The 18383-nt window shown below is 52.5% G+C and overlaps 1 protein-coding gene across 1 annotated transcript in view; it reads right to left on the bottom strand.

Moving 5' to 3' along the window:
• The window catches only part of DHRSX (dehydrogenase/reductase X-linked), a 61830-nt gene that overhangs the window by 30132 nt on the left and 13315 nt on the right, over window positions 1-18383 (bottom strand). Inside the window, exons 2-3 of the mRNA XM_036270399.1 lie at window positions 9951-10058; window positions 2039-2107 (exon numbers count right to left, since the gene is read on the bottom strand). Coding sequence (XP_036126292.1) covers window positions 2039-2107; window positions 9951-10058 — 177 coding nt within the window. The remainder of the gene's footprint in view (window positions 1-2038; window positions 2108-9950; window positions 10059-18383) is intronic.

Raw genomic sequence — 18383 nt, 5'->3', positions numbered from 1 at the left:
TTGGGAACGTTGAATCCTGGGCAGCAAAGTCATGTCAGGTGATACAGCTTAGAAAGGGTCTCAGAGACTCGGCAGAATAAGAATCATACATGTCAAGAGAACAAAAGAAATTGAAGTCATCAGTAGTCAGTTTCCCCAAACACAACAAGCCCCATAAAGACGATTCTACGGAACTGGAGTCTTCAGGTAGGAAAAAACTTAGGCATCGTTGGGCGGTCACATGCAAGATACAAATTCTCTGTTGGATGACGAGACCAGTAGATGTCTCTCTGGAGATGTTATGACCTATTCCCATAACCAGCATGAAGTGTATAGCATTTTTTTGTTTTTGTTTTCATGACAAATTTAAGTGCCTGGCATTTAATTGGATTAGCAGACCCAAGGAAGTATTTCTAAGGTGAGATCTCTCAGGGAGATGCGGTTGATTTTCCTGACCACACCAAACTTAGGGAGAACTGATGACTGTTGTCTTTGAGAGAAGTAAACTGGATGTTATTTTTCATGGCCAAGTAATATTCCATTTTTTATATGACCACCGTTTTTTTATCCAATCATCTACTGACGGACACTTGGGTTGTTTCTGTATCTTGGCGACTGTAAATAGTGCTGCTATGAATATAAGGGTGCAGATACCTTTTTGAATTAGTGGTGTTTTTTTTTTTTTTTCTTAAATAAGTACCCAAAAATGAAACGCTGGGTCATAAGGTAGTTCCCATTTTAAATCTGACGGTTTGCGACCACTTGGATGGACCTAGAGTATTACGCTCGGTGAGATAAGTCAGATAGAGAAAAACTGATCGCGAATGCTTTGTCTTATATGTGGAATCTAAAGAGCAAAATAAATACAAACAAAACAGAAACAGACTCACAGATGCAGAGAACAGACTGATGGTCACCGTGGGAGTGGGGCTGGGGGGCTGGGTGAAAAGGGGGAGGAGATTAGCAGGACAGATGGGCAGGCACAGAATAGTCACGGGTGTAAAGTACAGCCCAGGAAATACACTCGATAATATTATCATCACTGTAGACGGAGCCAGGTGAGTCCTTGACTTATGCACGAAATCACTTTGTAAAGTATATAAAAACCACTATGCTCTACACCGGGAGCTAATGGAATATTCAATATCAACTGCAACTGAAAAGTAACATTTTAAATGAGAAAGAAAAAGTACGAAAGACGACAGAGACCACGTTTCCAAGAAAATGCCCCTTAAGATTTCAGATGAAGGAATTTCGCCCCGGCTGGGTGAGTCTATGGTAAAAGGTGCGAGAAAAGCAATTGATTTCCCGTCATTTATCTATACAAAGTAGTCCTTTTCAGGACTAAAAAAATCAATGAAAACGTATTTTAAAAGGGCGGGGGTATAATATGTGACGTGTGGAGACATCGGGGGTCGGCAGCTCTGAGTCACGGGTGTTGTCTGATGATTATCCACCTGGATGGGTAACCCCCGCAGGTGCTAATTCCTGCATCTACTCCCAGTCACTTGATAGGAAGGAAGAGACAGGAGCATGTCGGCAGCTCTGACAAGGGGGACAACCCTGCCACCAAATGCAGAAACCATCACCTCCACCCCAGGCTCCCGGCCGCCCCTCCAGAGAAGGGAAAAGCAGCCAAAGACGGTTCTCTTCGACCCGCTGCTTGCTGTCCCCAACCGTGAATCGCCACGGACACCACGAACGCCACCAAGTCATTTCAACAAGGCTTTTGAGAAGCCACCAACTCATGTAAACAGTAGCCCCCCCAGACACGAGGGCAATTTCTGACACCTTTGTTCCAAGCGCTTCAACTTGTCAGCCGGGGCCCACGGACCCAGTGGACCTTGGCTCCCTTCCCGGCGGATTAGTCCTTAAGCGAGCGTTTTCAACAACATTCATTCAGATTTTGTACAACGTCATGTGGAACCCCCCCCCCCCGAGGAATCGTGCATACGTAGACACAGCGCACCCCTCCCCAAGGCCAGGTCAGCCAGCCGTGCCGAACCCCGTGTCACCAGGGTCCGATGGCACGCACAGCCAGTGGGACCACGGGAAATACCTTTCTCATTCAGCGTCTCTTCTTTGATCTTCCTCACCACTTCCTGGCCATTCGCTTCATGATTTGCCACTAAAAGGAAAAGAGGCAATGAGCGAAATTCCTCCAGAAACCGACCAACGTGCCCAAAACGTGTTCCCGAGATGACCTCCTCCTGCCTCTGTCTAGGACGGCGTGGGACCATCAGACAGACTGGGGCTGGGACGATGCATCCATTTCAGACCTATTTTATTTAGCCTGGACGGGCCAAGAGAGGGCATTTATCGGACACTGAACGTGTCAATCACTACAGGGACGGGAGGCCCCTGGTAGCATTATGAACACGGGGTGCCCGGGAATAGCATCCCCGGAAGATGGTGCACAGATATCAGACTGGAAAAGAAGCTTCTGCCCGGCCGGTGTGGCTCAGTGGACGGAGCGTCGTCCCTTGGATGGAGAGGTCCCGGTTCAATTCCCGGTCAGGCTCATGTCCGGGTTGTGGGCTCGATCCCCAGTGGGGGGCAACGAATCAATGTTCCTGTCTCACATTGATGTTTCTCTCTCTGTCTCCCTCCCTCCTTTCTGCCCTCTGTACAAGGAGAGGCAATAAAAAAAAAATATCCTTGTGGGAAGATTAACAACAACAATAAAAAATAAAGATGAAGAGCACAGCCGGTGAGGCTCAGTGGTTGAGCGTCGACCCTGCACCAGGAGGTCGCCGGTTCGATACCCGGTCAGGGCACAGGCCCAGGTCGTGGGCCCGATCCCCAGTGGGTGGCGTGCAGGAGGGGCCAGTCCATGTTCTCTCTCATCGATGTTTCTATCTCTCTCCCTCTCTAAAATCAATAAAGAATAAATATTAAAAATAAACAAAGATGAAGAAATCTGGGGTGAGATACAGGTAAGGCAGTTCGGTGAATGTCTTGGTTGGTGACTGTGTTGAGCGTGAATGGTTGGGGACACTGTTTGCCCAAACATCTCTGACCACTCGGACAGTGTGCCCAACGGGGCTGTTGTTCTGGGAAACACTTGGGAGAGGCCACCTTCCAGTCACGGGTCCTCGTTACTAACGGGGCCTCGAGCAGCCCATCAGACCCTTTGCGGGGTGCGCCCAGCCTGAGACTCCCTGCCCGGCGGGGTGGGTCACGGAGAGCATCCGCAGAGCGAGACAGTCAGGTACCCTGTGAGGAGGCAGGCGTGAGCCCAGAGGTCCTGGGACCCTGACATCCCCCAGGGCTCCAGCCACAGCACCTGAACGGAGAGAGGCAGGTACACAGGGTGGAGCCAGCCCGGTCCCCCTCCCACCTGGGCCAGGTGTGTTCTGGGCTGAACCATCTTGCCATCTGCATGAACCCATAGTCACAAGCCATCCTTTTTATTTTTTATGCGATTTTTTCATGCTGTATCTATACATGTTATTTTATTTTTTTAAATATGTTTTTCTTGATTTTTGAGAGACAGGACAAGAGAGGGAGAGAGAGAGAAACATTGATGGGAGAGAAACAACATGAATCAGTTGCCTCCTGCTCGCCCCCTACTGGGGATGGAGCACACCACACGTGCCCTGACCGGGAATCGAACTGGGGACCCCTTGGTGCACAGAGTGATGCTCAACCAATGAGCCGCACCGGCCGGGATTTATACATTTTTTTTTTTTAATTACGTCTTCTAACTAACAAGCACAAGGCCTCATTTCTCTGTTCTTTTCCATTGCATTTTGTATGATTTACTTTGGGTCCTTGACCAGTGCCCCCGTTAAGGTATGGAATGCCCTTTCGAAAATACATAAATAAATATAAGTGTTTACAGCAGAGTTACACACATACACACACGAGAGAGAGAGAGAGAGAGAGAGAGAGAGAGAGAGAGAGAGAGAGAAGAATAAACCGTAGTGAAACCGAAAGTCTTCCGCTCCTGCTCGAGATAAACAGGGAAAGGATGTGTTTTGGGTTGAACTGCAAAGAGTCAGGAGCGCGTCACGGCTTTGGAGAGTTCACAGGGGCAGAGGTGAAGAAGACGCAGCGGCAAAGTGATTTGCATAAAGAAACAGCAGTCTGAGCGACTCCTCTGTTTCTGCTCGGACGGTCTCCCCGCACAGGGCCCACAGCGGCAGGATGGGTATGTCGGAGGCAACGCGGATACCACCTTCCCTCTCAAAAGGCCAAGGAAAGAAAGGTCCGTGGTTAAGTGGGGCCAGGGATGTGGACGAGATATATTCCTGAAATCCCGCACGATTGTTAAATATTACATATTTGTTCCTCCAGCACCGAGCACCTCGGGAGGAATGTCTGGGACAGCGGACGCTTTAATAAAGTGAGATCCAAGCTCTCTCTTTTCCCAGAGATGCAATTGGCCCGAGGAAGCTGGGGTTGGAACCATCACGGTCATCACCTTCCCTACCTGGGCTGTCTGGAGTCGCATCGTATTACGGGTATAAACAATTTTACTTTTCTGCAAAAGTTATTATCTGAAGCTTCGTCCTGCAGGCAGTAGACATGGGCCATGACCAAAGGCAGTGGCTGCAATTGTTCCGACATTGATTGGGTGACTACGGCACACCAGGACCTACTCTACCTTGAGGGGTCCCAGGTGTACTGGGGCAACATGGTGCTTTGGAAGGGCGACCTGTCCTGTAGAGGTCCCCTCCCTGGGGACTGGACTCATCCACCAGATTTCGGGGATCTGCAAGAAGCAATAAAAGAAGAAGAAGAAGAAGAAGGAGGAGGAGGAGGGGGAGGAGGAAGAGGAGGAGGAGGAGAAGAAGAAGAAGAAGAAGAAGAAGAAGAAGAAGACGACGACGACGACAGGGAGCCCAAACCAGGGGCCACATCTGAACGGACACTGATATTGGGGGAAAAGTTTGACTGGAATACAGCCATGCCCAATCAAACTATCGGCCACGGATATTCATGGAGCTGATCACTGCAAAAGGGATGGAGGAGAATATGTACTATGTGGCCCAGTCTAGGAAGAGTTTACTGACCCCTGGGATAAACGTTATATGACCATCCACTGAGAAGAATACAAAAAAAGAAAAAATAAATAAAAAAGATCCACCACCTAAAAAATAGACCTTGGAAAAATAAGACGAAGACCGTGGGAACAGAGGGGAAGAGGAATAACGGATGTGTTCAGAGCCACATGCGTTCGCCTGGGTTGATCGCAGACTGTCCTTTGCATTCCTTAAGAAGTAATTGATTATTCTCTAAATAGTAATAGACTGGGGGTGAAGCCATCTGAGATGGGATGTGGCCACTGCTTACGTTGTCCTTCGGATGGAAATGCACCGTGTCCAATGATCATGTTTCAGGAAGTGACCTTCCCAGCAGCTGTCATGCAGAATGAAAAATGGTCCCTCTCAGCATCTATCCAATTATCCCCTCAAAGTCACATGGAGGAGGGAAGAGGCCTTCTTGATTGGATTGCGGGGGAGGGTCAACCCCGGGAGCCGCAGGAGAGGTCACCACGGGCCTCAAGCGCGGGGGGAACAGAGACGTGAGGGTGGTGAGGGGGTGGCGTTTGCTCTCCGTTTCAGTCCAGAATGAAACAGGCACATGTGGTGCTGACAAGCGCTGGTCCTGATGCTCAGCAAACATCACCCCAGTCAGGGGATCGCTGTCCGGGCTCCCGTCCCTGCTGGCCTGGGGGCTGCCCGCTGGTGCACAGGGGTTCCCTGCATTTTGTCTGCGGTGCATCTCCTCATCCTCAAGACGTCAACATGGTGAAATCCTGATCAAACTAAACTCCCTCAGGACCTAATCCAGCCAGACCTGTCCATGGTCTAATCCAAGTGGACTGCCCCATGATCTCACCCAACCAGACCTCCTCCTCCTCTCACCCAACCTCCCCTCCTCATCTCACCCAAACAGACCCTCCTCCTCATCTCACCCAACCTCACCTCCTCATCTCACCCAACCAGACCCTCCTCCTCATCCCACCCAACCTCCCCTCCTCCTCATCCCACCCAACCTCACCTCCTCCTCATCTCAACCCACCTCCTCCTCATCCCACCCAGCCTCCCCTCCTCCTCATCCCACCCAACCTCACCTCCTCCTCATCTCACCCAGCCTCACCTCCTCCTCATCTCACCCAACCTCCCCTCCTCCTCATCTCACCCACCTCCCCTCCTCCGCATTCCCCCAGCCTCCCCTCCTCCTCATCCACGCCACCTCACCCTCCTCCTCATCCCACCAACCTCCACTCCTCCTCTCCCACCCACTCTCCCTCATCTCAACCCACCCAACCTCCCCTCCTCCTCATCCCACCCAACCTCCCCTCCTCCTCATCCCACCCAACCTCCCCTCCTCCTCATCCCCCCCAGCCTCCCCTCCTCCTCATCCCACCCAGCCTCCCCTCCTCCTCATCTCACCCAACCTCCCCTCCTCCTCATCCCACCCAACCTCACCTCCTCATCTCACCCAACCAGACCCTCCTCCTCATCTCACCCAACCTCCCCTCCTCCTCATCCCACCCAACCTCCCCTCCTCCTCATCTCACCCAACCTCCCCTCCTCCTCATCCCACCCAACCTCCCCTCCTCCTCGTCTCACCCAACCTCCCCTCCTCCTCATCCCACCCAACCTCCCCTCCTCCTCACCCCACCCAACCTCCCCTCCTCCTCATCTCACCCAACCTCCCCTCCTCCTCATCTCACCCAACCTCCCCTCCTCCTCATACCCACCCAACCTCCCCTCCTCCTCGTCTCACCCAACCTCCCCTCCTCCTCGTCTCACCCAACCTCCCCTCCTCCTCGTCTCACCCAACCTCCCCTCCTCCTCATCCCACCCAACCTCCCCTCCTCCTCGTCTCACCCAACCTCCCCTCCTCCTCATCTCACCCAACCTCCCCACCTCCTCATCCCACCCAACCTCCCCTCCTCCTCATCTCACCCCACCTCCCCTCCTCCTCATCTCACCCAACCTCCCCTCCTCCCTCCTCACCCAACCTCCCCTCCTCTCTCATCCCAACCCAACCTCCCCTCCTCCTCGTCTCACCCAACCTCCCCTCCTCCTCGTCTCACCCAACCCCCCTCCTCCTCATCTCACCCAACCCTCCCCTCCTCCTCGTCCTCACCCAACCTCCCGCTCTACTCCTCATCTCATCCCATCAATCCCATCTCACCCAACCTCCCCTCCTCCTCATCCCACCCAACCTCCCCTCCTCCTCGTCTCACCCAACCTCCCCTCCTCCTCATCTCACCCAACCTCCCCTCCTCCTCGTCTCACCCAACCTCCCCTCCTCCTCATCCCACCCAACCTCCCCTCCTCCTCATCCCACCCAGCCTCCCCTCCTCCTCATCCTCACCCAACCTCCCTCCTCCTCAATCCCACCCAGCCCCCTCCTCCTCATCTCACCCACCGCCCCCTCCTCCTCATCCCACCCCGCCTCCCCTCCCTCCTCTGCCCACCCAGCCTCACCTCCTCCTCAGCTCCACCCAGCCTCCCCTCCTCCTCATCCCACCCAGCCTCCCTCCTCCTCATCGCACCCACCTCGGCCCGTCCTCCGCACCCACCACACCTCCCTCCCTCCTCTATCTCACCCAACCTCCCCTCCTCCTCATCCCACCCAACCTCCCCTCCTCCTCAATCCCACCCAGCCTCCCCCTCCTCCTCATCTCACCCAACCTCCCCTCCTCCTCATCCCACCCAGCCTCCCCTCCTCCTCATCTCACCAACCTCCCCTCCTCCTCATCCCACCCAGCCTCCCCCTCCTCCTCATCTCACCCAACCTCCCCTCCTCCCATCTCCCCAAGCTCTCCCCTCCTCCTCATCCCCCCCAGCCTCCCCTCCTCCTCATCCTCACCCAAATCCTCCCCCTCCGCCTCACCCATTCCCACCCAGCCCTCGCCCTCCTCCTCATCTCACCCAACCTCCACCCTCCTCCTCATCTCAACCCAACCCCCTCCCTCCTCCTCATCCCACCAACCTCCCCTCCTCCCTCATCCATCCCACCCCGCCTCCCCTCCTCCTCATCTCACCCAACCTCCCCTCCTCCTCATCTCACCCAACCTCCCCTCCTCCTCATCCCACCCAGCCTCACCTCCTCATCTCACCCAACCTCCCCTCCTCCTCATCTCACCCAACCTCCCCTCCTCCTCATCTCACCCAACCTCCCCTCCTCCTCATCCCACCCAGCCCGCCCCTCCTCCTCATCTCACCCAACCTCCCCTCCTCCTCATCTCACCCAACCTCCCCTCCTCCTCATCCCACCCAGCCTCCCCTCCTCCTCATCTCACCCAACCTCCCCTCCTCCTCATCTCACCCAACCTCCCCTCCTCCTCATCCCACCCAGCCTCCCCTCCTCCTCATCTCACCCAACCTCCCCTCCTCCTCATCCCACCCAGCCTCCCCTCCTCCTCATCCCACCCAGCCTCCCCTCCTCCTCATCTCACCCAACCTCCCCTCCTCCTCATCTCACCCAACCTCCCCTCCTCCTCATCCCACCCAGCCTCCCCTCCTCCTCATCTCACCCAACCTCCCCTCCTCCTCATCCCACCCAGCCTCCCCTCCTCCTCATCTCACCCAACCTCCCCTCCTCCTCATCTCATCCAACCTCCCCTCCTCCTCATCTCACCCAACCTCACCTCCTCATCTCACCCAACCTCACCTCCTCATGATCAAACTAAACTAAACCCCCTCACGATCTAATCCAACCAGACCTCCTTCTGATCCCACTTAACCGGACCTGCTCTTGACCTCACTCAAGCAGGACTGTTCGTGATCTCCCCCATCCAGACCCCCTCATGGTCTAACCAAACCAACCACCTCGTGATCTCCCCCATCCAGACCCCCTCATGGTCTAACCAAACCAACCACCTCGTGATCTCCCCCATCCAGACCTCCTCATGGTCTCACCAAACCAACCACCTCGTGATCTCCCCCAACCAGATCTTATCTTGACCAAACCCAACTGAATGTCATTACGATCTTCCCCAGTTAGACCTCCTCACGACCTACCCAGCTAGGCCTCATCACGATGTGATCAATCTAGATGTCATGACGTGGAACCCACCACACTGAGTCAGAACGCATAGAAAAATGGGACTTTCTGTGTCTGCACCCCAACGTTGTCTACTCTCCCTAAGAATTCAGAAAACAAAGACAAAAGCTCCATTGCAGGAACCATGGTCATAGCTAGAGTGCTGTGTACCAGACCCCCACTTTGCTCCGGTGGGGGGGCCCCCTTCTCATCCTCCTCTAGTATTATCTTTCCACCGTTAGCCCAGGCCCAACACACCCTCAGAGGGGCCCTATGGCTCTTCCTGTTTCAGTGCTAAGGTCAAGTCATTCCAAACACCGGCAGGGATCCAACGTAAAGACCTCAGAAGCTCGTTATGTCTTCAATGACACAACAGAAAACCAACTACCTTGGAACATCAAATTGAGGGGGTTCCACCCCCTCTTGAGTCCCCCCGCAAAGCCCCTCTGATCCTAGGCCTGTCTTCTTGAGTTTCTCAGGTCCCAGGAGAGTTGAACAAACCACGACAGGGCTACAGTGGATGGGAAGGTCCAGACATTCACCCTCAGATTTGTCCTCTCCCCTCCCAGGACCTCCCCTGTTGCAACCAACCCCTAGTCACCCAGGGGAAGATACGGACGTTGGTCATTTCAGGGACTTGTCAAAAGCATTTAACATTTTCACTTCTCTTAAGAGAGTGGATATAGCCCTGGCCGGTTTGGTTCAGCAATGGGAGCGTCGGCCTGCGGACCAGAGAGTCCCGGGTTCGGTTCCCGCTAAGGGCACGTACAAAAAAAAAAAAAAAAGAAAAAAAAGAGAGAGAGAGGAGAGAGAGAATGGATACAAAGAGAACAGGCTTAATCCGTACGCCTCTGCCTCTGTTGGATCTCTAAGCACATCAATGCTGACGACCCCGGATGAGCAAACAGCTCTGCATGTCCCATGACCCACGGGAGACAACTGGGCGTCAGAAGCATCACCTATGATGACACGCATGCCGAGTCTTGCCAGGTGCCTGCAGGTAGCCAAGCCGATTCCCTCTGTGCCTCCTGTCACTATAGCAACACGGTCAGGCTGCCGAGGGAAGACTGTGGAAGGAAAAAGAAGAGATTGGTGAGCAGCGGGCACGGTGGCAGGGGTTCAGCCCCTACAGGGGGCCAACGGCAGCTGGGCTTCCACCGCGGGGGCTCCTCGAGGGACGGCAGCCTGGAGAAAGACCCCTGAGAAAGCCGTCTTCCCCCCACACCCGCTGACGTGTCTGGAAGAACGTGCTACGCTACGTTGCCCAAATGACTTGCAAAAGGTCCAAAAAATGTCTACTGTCTGTAGCCATGGGTGAGACTCCTGGGTACCCCCCCAGACAGCGCCGGGCAGTGCATTAGGGTGGGTGCGTGCGTTAAAGTGTAGTTTTATTATTATTATTATTATTTGAATATTGTTCAAGTAGGTCAGAAATGACAGCCGTTGGAAGGTGGTTGGTTCCTCATGGTTCCCCCAGGAGGGGGCGCTCCAGGGCACATGGGGCAGCACCAGGGTGAATTGGGAGGCAGAGGGGGACTTGGGAACATAGACAACCCCCATTACTGGGGGTTCCTGCCAGGAAATACCAAGGAGGAAGGGTGAGCAAGCTGAGGACTGGCCAGTGGGCATCATTCAGCCCCGAGGTGTCCGACCTACTTCTCTCTAGAAATGACCAAACCCCAGAGGCTGCACCATAGTTAACAGGGGCAAAGATGCACTTTTAAAATATATAAATATTGGAATACAAAATATATAAATATTGGAACGCCTAAAGGCAAAATTACATCCATACCTCGCAGTCCCCATCAAAAGAAACGTCAAGATTAAAAAAAAAAAAAAAAAAAAAAGCCACACAAAAACGTTAAACAATCAAAATACTGGAAGAAAGTACAAATGGAGTTTATGGTCAGCGTCCCTGTAGGAGACACGTTCCTCGCGGTCGGTCAACGTTGAGAAGCAGAAATAGACAAATTTTACGACGCAAACGCAATTTTACATGGTAAGGAAAAACACCAGCCCTGGTCAGTGTGGGTCAGTGGTTAGAGGGTCGGCCCTCGAGCCAAAGGATCTCAGGTTTGATTCCTGGTCAAGGGCATGTACCTGGGTGGCAGGTTCGATCCTCAGCCCTCATCGGGGCATGTGCAGGAGGCAACCAACTGATGTCTCTTTCTGTCTCTCCCTCCCTCCGTCCCTTTCACTGTCTAAAAATTTCAATAAAGCCCTGGCCGGTTTGGCTCAGTGGTTGGAGCGTCGGCCTGCGGACCAGAGAGTCCCGGGTTCGGTTCCCGCTAGGGACACGTACCAAAAAAAATTATTTTTGCAATAAAGCCCGGCCATTGTGGCTCAGTGGTTGAGCGTCAACCCTACACTAAGGTGTCGCCGGTTCGATTCCCGGTCAGGACACATGCCCAGGTTGTGGGTCCATCCCCAGTGGGGGGCGTGCAGGAGGCGGCCAGTCCACGTTCTCTCTCATCCATGTTTCTATCTCTTTCTCCCTTCTTCTCTCTCTAAAGTCAATAAAGAAAAATTTTTTTAAAAATTTTTATTAATTTATTTTTGTTACAGATTTTTTTCTCCCTAGACACCCTCCTCCCCATTCTGCCCTCAAAAAATTTTTTTAAAAATTAAAATTTCAATGGAAAAAATAACCTCAGGTGAAGATTCCCCAAACCAAAAACAAAGAGAAAAAAAAAATCACCACATACAAAAATAAACAATGCACTAGAAAGACATTTGCAACTCCTTACTGCGCTCAAACACAAGTTTCCTCATATGTAAAGAGTTCTTAAAAATCAAGAAAAAGAAACAGACACCCTACAGAGAAAAGGGGGAAAAAAATAAGTGTTTCTGTAAAAGCATACCCAAATGGCCCTTACCAGTGCATGTTCAAGTTGATGCCTAGCCCTGGCCAGGTCGCTGAGTTGGTTGGAGCATCACCCCAATATCTTCTCCCTCCCTGCTCCCCTCCTCCTGAGACCAGGTAACTGTAGTTTCACAGTTCACTGTCCCAACGCAAAGCTCTTTGCCACCGATCTGTCTTTGGATAATCACGCAATTTGCATACATGAAAGAGGCAACTAGTACCCCCAACGCTATACACTCAGGAGAGGCATGATGTTCACAGAACCCCAGAAAAAAGCTCCCTTGAGGAGCCCGGGTTACATTGGGACCACCCTCAGCTCACAGTTCTCAAAAATCTAACTTGCGAGGTGGACCTCACGCCTGGGTGCCGGCTGACATTGGGAAAAATGATAAAATGACGACTCCCTGTAGACCCGACTCACTGAACCCCGCAAAAAATCGGACATGGCCCCGAGATTGAAGCCTGTAAAAATCCAATCTTCAAGATAGCGGAAACGGAGGAGGTCCTAGCAGGATGGTTCTTTCTAAGGAAAACGCAAAAGTCGCGGAGAAGAAAATTCCGTAACCGTGACAGCGGAAAAATTATTCAATGCTGTAGAGCCGAAACTGCCTCAAAGGGCCGTGGGCAAATTGCAGGACCTAGGATCAAGAATGCATTTTTGTTTGTAAAGAGCTCTCGTCACATAACTGGGACTCGCCCAACAAATCCCCCAAAAGTAGGCAGAGAAAATGCTAAAGGGATCCATAGATGTTGAATAAAGTAGAGATCCGGAAAACGATGTGGAAACTGACTCGTAATTAAAGAATGTCAAAGTACGTTAGTAGTCTCATCATTCAAAGAAGTAGCGGGGGTCTGCCCCAGGGTGGGTACATCCCCCCCAAATAATTGAACACTTGCCCAGTTAATGAATTTTCCACCAAGAGTGTATCCTCTTAGGAGATGGTGGGAGATGACTGTTTATGCTGAATTGCAGAGTCTCTTTGAGCCAGCAATTCAATTCTAACAATTAATACCCCAGACGCACTCCCACCGGGAGGTAAAATACATTTTTTAAAAATTTTATTACATTCTTGTTTACAATAGAAAGAGGGTGGGTCTGATGGTCACCTTGTGGGAGAGTTTTTACAGGTGTTATTCTAAAGAAAGTCATCATTGTTCCAACAATAACTTGGATGACTCTCCAGGGAATGACACGGAAGTGGGGAAAAAAAAAAAAAAAAAAGGAGCCGTTTAAAAAGGTCCCATTGTGTACGGCCTCATTTGCACGGCATTGTTGGAAGCACAGAGTTGCACAAGCAGAGAGGAGATGAGTGGTTGCCCGGGTGATGTGGGGGTGGGAGCTGAGGCCAGAGGAGGTGGGTGGAGTTAGCGAAAGGCCACCGCCAGGTCCTGGGGGGCTCAGCCGTCGTCTGTTCCTGACTCTGACGGGGGCACTCAGACCCCTCCCTCGCACGGCCGAATCACACGGGACGACATACACAACACACAACAGATACACGCATGCACTGGGAACCTGGGTAATAAGTCCCCCGGGGTTCGTCCATGTTGGTGTCTTGATTTGACACAGTGCCGACAGTTTTGCGAGATTCTATCCTCGGGCAGAAACTCGCGTATGGGTACATAGCCTTCCCGACAGTCTTTCTCCCGGCCTGTCTGCACCCACGAGGATCACAAAGGGAAACCTTTTTGTTTTAAAGTCTTAGAAAACAAACACCAAGAAATGAACAGAAATCTAAGCGATGCCTTATAAGAGTGTTGTATAAAAATAAATAATGAATGAAGACGATGTCTACTGGCCTCCTCGGCCCTCAGGTATTTGGAAAGCATCGTGTATCTTTTTTTTTTTTATCCTCACCCGAGGACATTTTCCCATTTTTTGTTCAGATAGAGTGGGAGGCAGACAGAGGAAGAGAGAGAGACAGAAACATCGACGTGAAGGGACACATCGAGTAGCTGCCACCCGCACGACCAACCAGGGCCGGGGACACACTGCAACCGAGGTCCGTGCCCTTAGCGGGAACCGAACCCGGGTCTCTCTGGGCCACAGGCCGACGCTCTAACCGCTGAGCCAAACCGGCCAGGGCAGCACTGTGCATCTTTGGGCACCTGTCTGAATGGCTAATGGATATTTTCTGGGTATTTTCTCAAATACGAACCTGGTTCTCTCTGGGGTCACAAGCCCTTGTGGACAGGTGTCCGCACACACATGTATTTATAAAGAGTGACAGACAGAGAAAGATATTTGTCATCAGAAACTGACACCTTCAATGGCAGACGTACAGAGATGGGCAACTTCAGAATCCGCGGGGTAGACCAGCAGTCTGGAGACCTCGGGGATAGTTCTCTTGCAGCTCAAATCTCAAGGCCAGCGGGAGGCACGATTCCCTCTTCCCCCAGACACCTCCACGTTCTCCTCTGGGAGTGACCTTCGACTGATTAGATGAGGCCCACCGACGCCACGGAAGGCAATCTGCTTTGAGAAACGTCTACGGATGTCAAATGTTCGGCTCATCCGAAACAAACCCCTTCACAGCCACACACACGCTGGCCCACGTCCAAATGTCTGGGGCGCCAGACCACCCCCGTTGACGCACACAGTCAGCGGGAGGAAATGTAAGCGGTTGCATGCTAGCTGGTGGTGGGCGTCATCTGGAAGCTCGGACCCAGCTACGTGGGTCAAGTCCTTCGTGTGCCAAGCTGTTGCCCGCAGCAGGAACTAGAGGAAACAGGAACTGTGATTCCGAGGAAAGAACTGGAGAGGAGCCAAGACCCACTGGGCTGATCCCAGCTTTCTCTGCATGAAGGAGCCTTAAATGCATGTAATTGAGGGAAAAGGCAATCTGAGGTGGGTACGTACTGAGTGATGCCAAATCTCTGACTTCCTGGAAAAGGCAAAACTATAGAAACAGCAAAAAGATGCATGTTTGCCGGGGATGGGACGGGGGGAACAGGTGCCACACTTCTGAACGGGCACCTCCACTGAACCCTCGTGTGAACCGTGGCCTCGGGGTGATGAGATGTCAACGTAGGTTCATCGTTTGCACGAAGTGTCCCGGCTCGTGGGGGATGCTGGTAATTGGCTGTGCCCGTGGAGGGTCGGGGCCAATATGGGACATTTCTGCCCTTCCTCTGAGTTTCGCTGTGAAGATAAAACTGCTCTCCACTATGAAGTCTGTTCGTGTAAAAACGGAGTCGAGATGATGCCAGGTGTAGGGGTCAGGAAGGGCCAGCACCGAGGGACGTAGCTGTCTGGGGAGGAGCCCAGGGCTGATAAGGAGAAATGCAACATGAGGAAGAAAACATGGGTCCCATGAAGGGCGTTGCCTGGCGGTATTCCTGGTATGTTCTAAATTGTACCATGTAGTAGCCGGCTCTGAGCCCCACCCCCACGGGCTGAGGCCAGCCTGGGATGTGAGCTGTCTGCGGACACCCCGCCTGTCTCTGAGCACACCAGGGAGCCAGCGTGGGTGACGGGCAGTGTCAGCTGGCCTTCAGAGCCCCGCCCACTGCAGGCCTCGGAGGGCTGGGCACTGAGTGTGTGTGGGGGGAGGAGGAGATCCGGGGGTGCTCCAAGCTACCATCCTGGGACGTGCTCAGGTGTCCTCTGTGACATAAGGAGGCTGGACACTGGGAATGTCACAGTTCCTTCAGGGTTTTATAGAGAAACTGTACGCCCAGGCCACATGAACCCATGACAGTGACCTTTTAAGGGAAAACCATTAACAGATGTCACATAGGGGCATTTAAGGGGTTCACTGTATCTTCCCCTTAAACATAAAGGATGGGATAGATGGATGGTTGAATGGATGGAGAGACAGACAGATGACTGATAGATAGATACGTACATTTATACCAACGCACACATATAGAAGGGTAAATAGATGGGTGGTGGGTGGGTGCATGGATGATGGCTGGCTGGTTGGCTGGCTGGATAAATGGACAGATGGACGCAGAGACAGACAGATGATGGATTGATAGATACATACACACACACACACACACACACACAGAAAGATGGATGGTGGATGGATGGATGAATGAATGATGGATGGATGGTGGATGGATGCTGGATGGTGGATGGATGGATGGATGGATGGATAAGTGGTTGGATGGATGGATGCATGGATGGATGGATGTTTAAATGATAGATGGATAATGAATGGTGGATGGATGGATGAATGGATAGATGGATGGATGGTGGATGGATGGTGGATGGATGGATGGATGGTGGATGGATAGATAGATGGATGGATGGTGGATGGATGGTGGATGGATGGATGAATGGATGGTGGATAGATGGATGGATGGTGGATGGATGGATGGATGGTGGATGGATAGATAGATGGATGGATGGTGGATGGATGGATGGATGGTGGATGGATAGATAGATGGATGGATGGTGGATGGATGGTGGATGGATGGATGAATGGATGGTGGATGGATGGATGGATGGATAGATGGATGGATGGATGGATGGATGGTGGATGGATGGATGGATGGTGGATGGATAGATAGATGGATGGATGGTGGATGGATGGTGGATGGATGGATGGTGGATGGATGAATGGATGAAAAGATGGAAGGATAGATGGATGGATGGATGGATGATGGATGGATGGTAGATGGATGAATGGATAGTGGATGGCTGGCTGCCTGGCTGGATGATGGATGAATAGACAGACAAATGATTTAGTTTTTGATGATAGATCAATGGATGGAAGAATAGATGGATGGAGTAGGTAGATAGATAAGTAGTAGAGATGACACATGTAAATATTCATGATAGGTATTCATAATATGCGATAGAAAATAAATAATGGTATATACTAGACAGATATAGATAGATGATAGATACATAAAAAGGCACATAAAACATAGACAGGTAGATGGATGACAGGCAGATAATAAATGCATAGCTAGATAAGAGATGACCAAAGGACAGACTCCATACACAGTTAGGATATAAGCTGCATCGATATGAAAGAGAAAACACTCCATCCGGGTGCGGAATCACCAATGAAGCTTCGGATGAATGCAACCCATCGCCGCCCACGGAGCCGTGACTAACGCCCGTTTGCCCAGCAGTGCGTGATCTCTGACCTCCGTGGGCCTCCCCCGCTCCAGCCTTGGCCTCATTGCCACGGAAACCCAGCCACGACCTTCCTGGACGCAAAACCCAGCTGCGGGCCTGTGGCCACGGAACCAAAACTCCCCCCAAAGCTGCCCTTCCAGACAAGACTGGGGTCCACAGGAGTAAGGAGAAGGGAACCCCGACACGCAGCGATGCGAGGTGCCGGGAGGTGCCGGGAATCGGGCGAATCTTCCGTGTTTCGTGTAGAAACAATCGCAAGTCCCATGGCGACGTCTCAGGCAGGCAGGGGTTGAAATCCTAAGCGGAGTGTGAGATACATGTCCGTTCTCTATTCTTCTAGAATTAACAGAAGCAGCACAAGGGGGGGCCAGGTCCCCACGAGGCAACCCCCAGCGAAAGGCTCACCCTGGGCACAACCATCCTAAGGCCATTAGTTCAGCTCAAAAAAGCAAAACAAAAGTCTTCCTCTCCCTGAAGGGGACCTCGTCCGAGAACGCACACGGGTGAGCTCCTCCAAATTAGGGAACACAGAACCCCGAACTCTCCATGTCCCAGGGGTTCAGGGGGGCCCGCTGTGGCCCTCGGGCCCCCATGTGGGCCTCAGTTTCTCTGCAACACTGCAGCGGAGGACGGTGAAGTTCCCAAATGCTTTTTACGTCTTTAAGTGGCTGGGAAAAAAAGATCAAAAGCACAGGGGTATTTCGAGACACAGAAATGAGGAGGAATTCAAACATGACACGGGAGCCCCGTCATCGGAGGGGTCAGGGCCAGGCTGGTTTAAGGAGGGTGCACGGGAGCTGTGGGGCCCGGGGAGCCAGGAATATTCACTCTTTGGCAGACAAAGGGGGGCTGGTTCCCGCCCCAGCCGCAGCGCTTGGGGTGCAGATGTCTGGACCTGAGATATAATAACAGTAACTGGGATTGTTCATTGAGAAGCTGTGCCTCCCCACAGTAGAATTCTGGAAGCCCCCCAAATCTCTCCCAAGGGGGGAAATAAGCAACGGAGTAAGAGAACCTGGAAATAAGAATCAAACGACCATCGTTCGCGGCAGGAGGACCAGCTGCAATACAGGGTGTTTGCTTCAGGGCCTGATTTCAGACACAACACAGCGGTGGTGGGAGGGACCCCGCATCTCCACAGCCGAGACCCCCCACCCCCCGAGAACACCCTCCCCGCCAGATCACCCTCGGATCACGGGAGGGACGAAGGAAACAGGTCTGCATTTCATCCACGTGGGACAGACTTTGTCACAAGCAGAGAGGCGATTGGGCTGGGGTTCGGGGGAGCACCCTGGTCCCCGGCGTCCCCACCTCCAGACCCGCTCCCTGTGCACGGCATTCAGGGCAATCTGAGCCTCACGTTCAAGAACCGGGGGCCCCTGGCACGCCCCGGTGTCTGCCTTTGTGCCGTTTGCCCGTTTGTTGGGAGCAGACGGA

The sequence above is a fragment of the Molossus molossus genome, unplaced genomic scaffold (genome assembly GCF_014108415.1).
Source record: "Molossus molossus isolate mMolMol1 unplaced genomic scaffold, mMolMol1.p scaffold_m16_p_2, whole genome shotgun sequence".
Lineage (NCBI taxonomy): Eukaryota > Metazoa > Chordata > Mammalia > Chiroptera > Molossidae > Molossus > Molossus molossus.
Note: the sequence above shows the minus strand (reverse complement) of the source record. Positions and strands in the feature narration are given on the sequence as shown.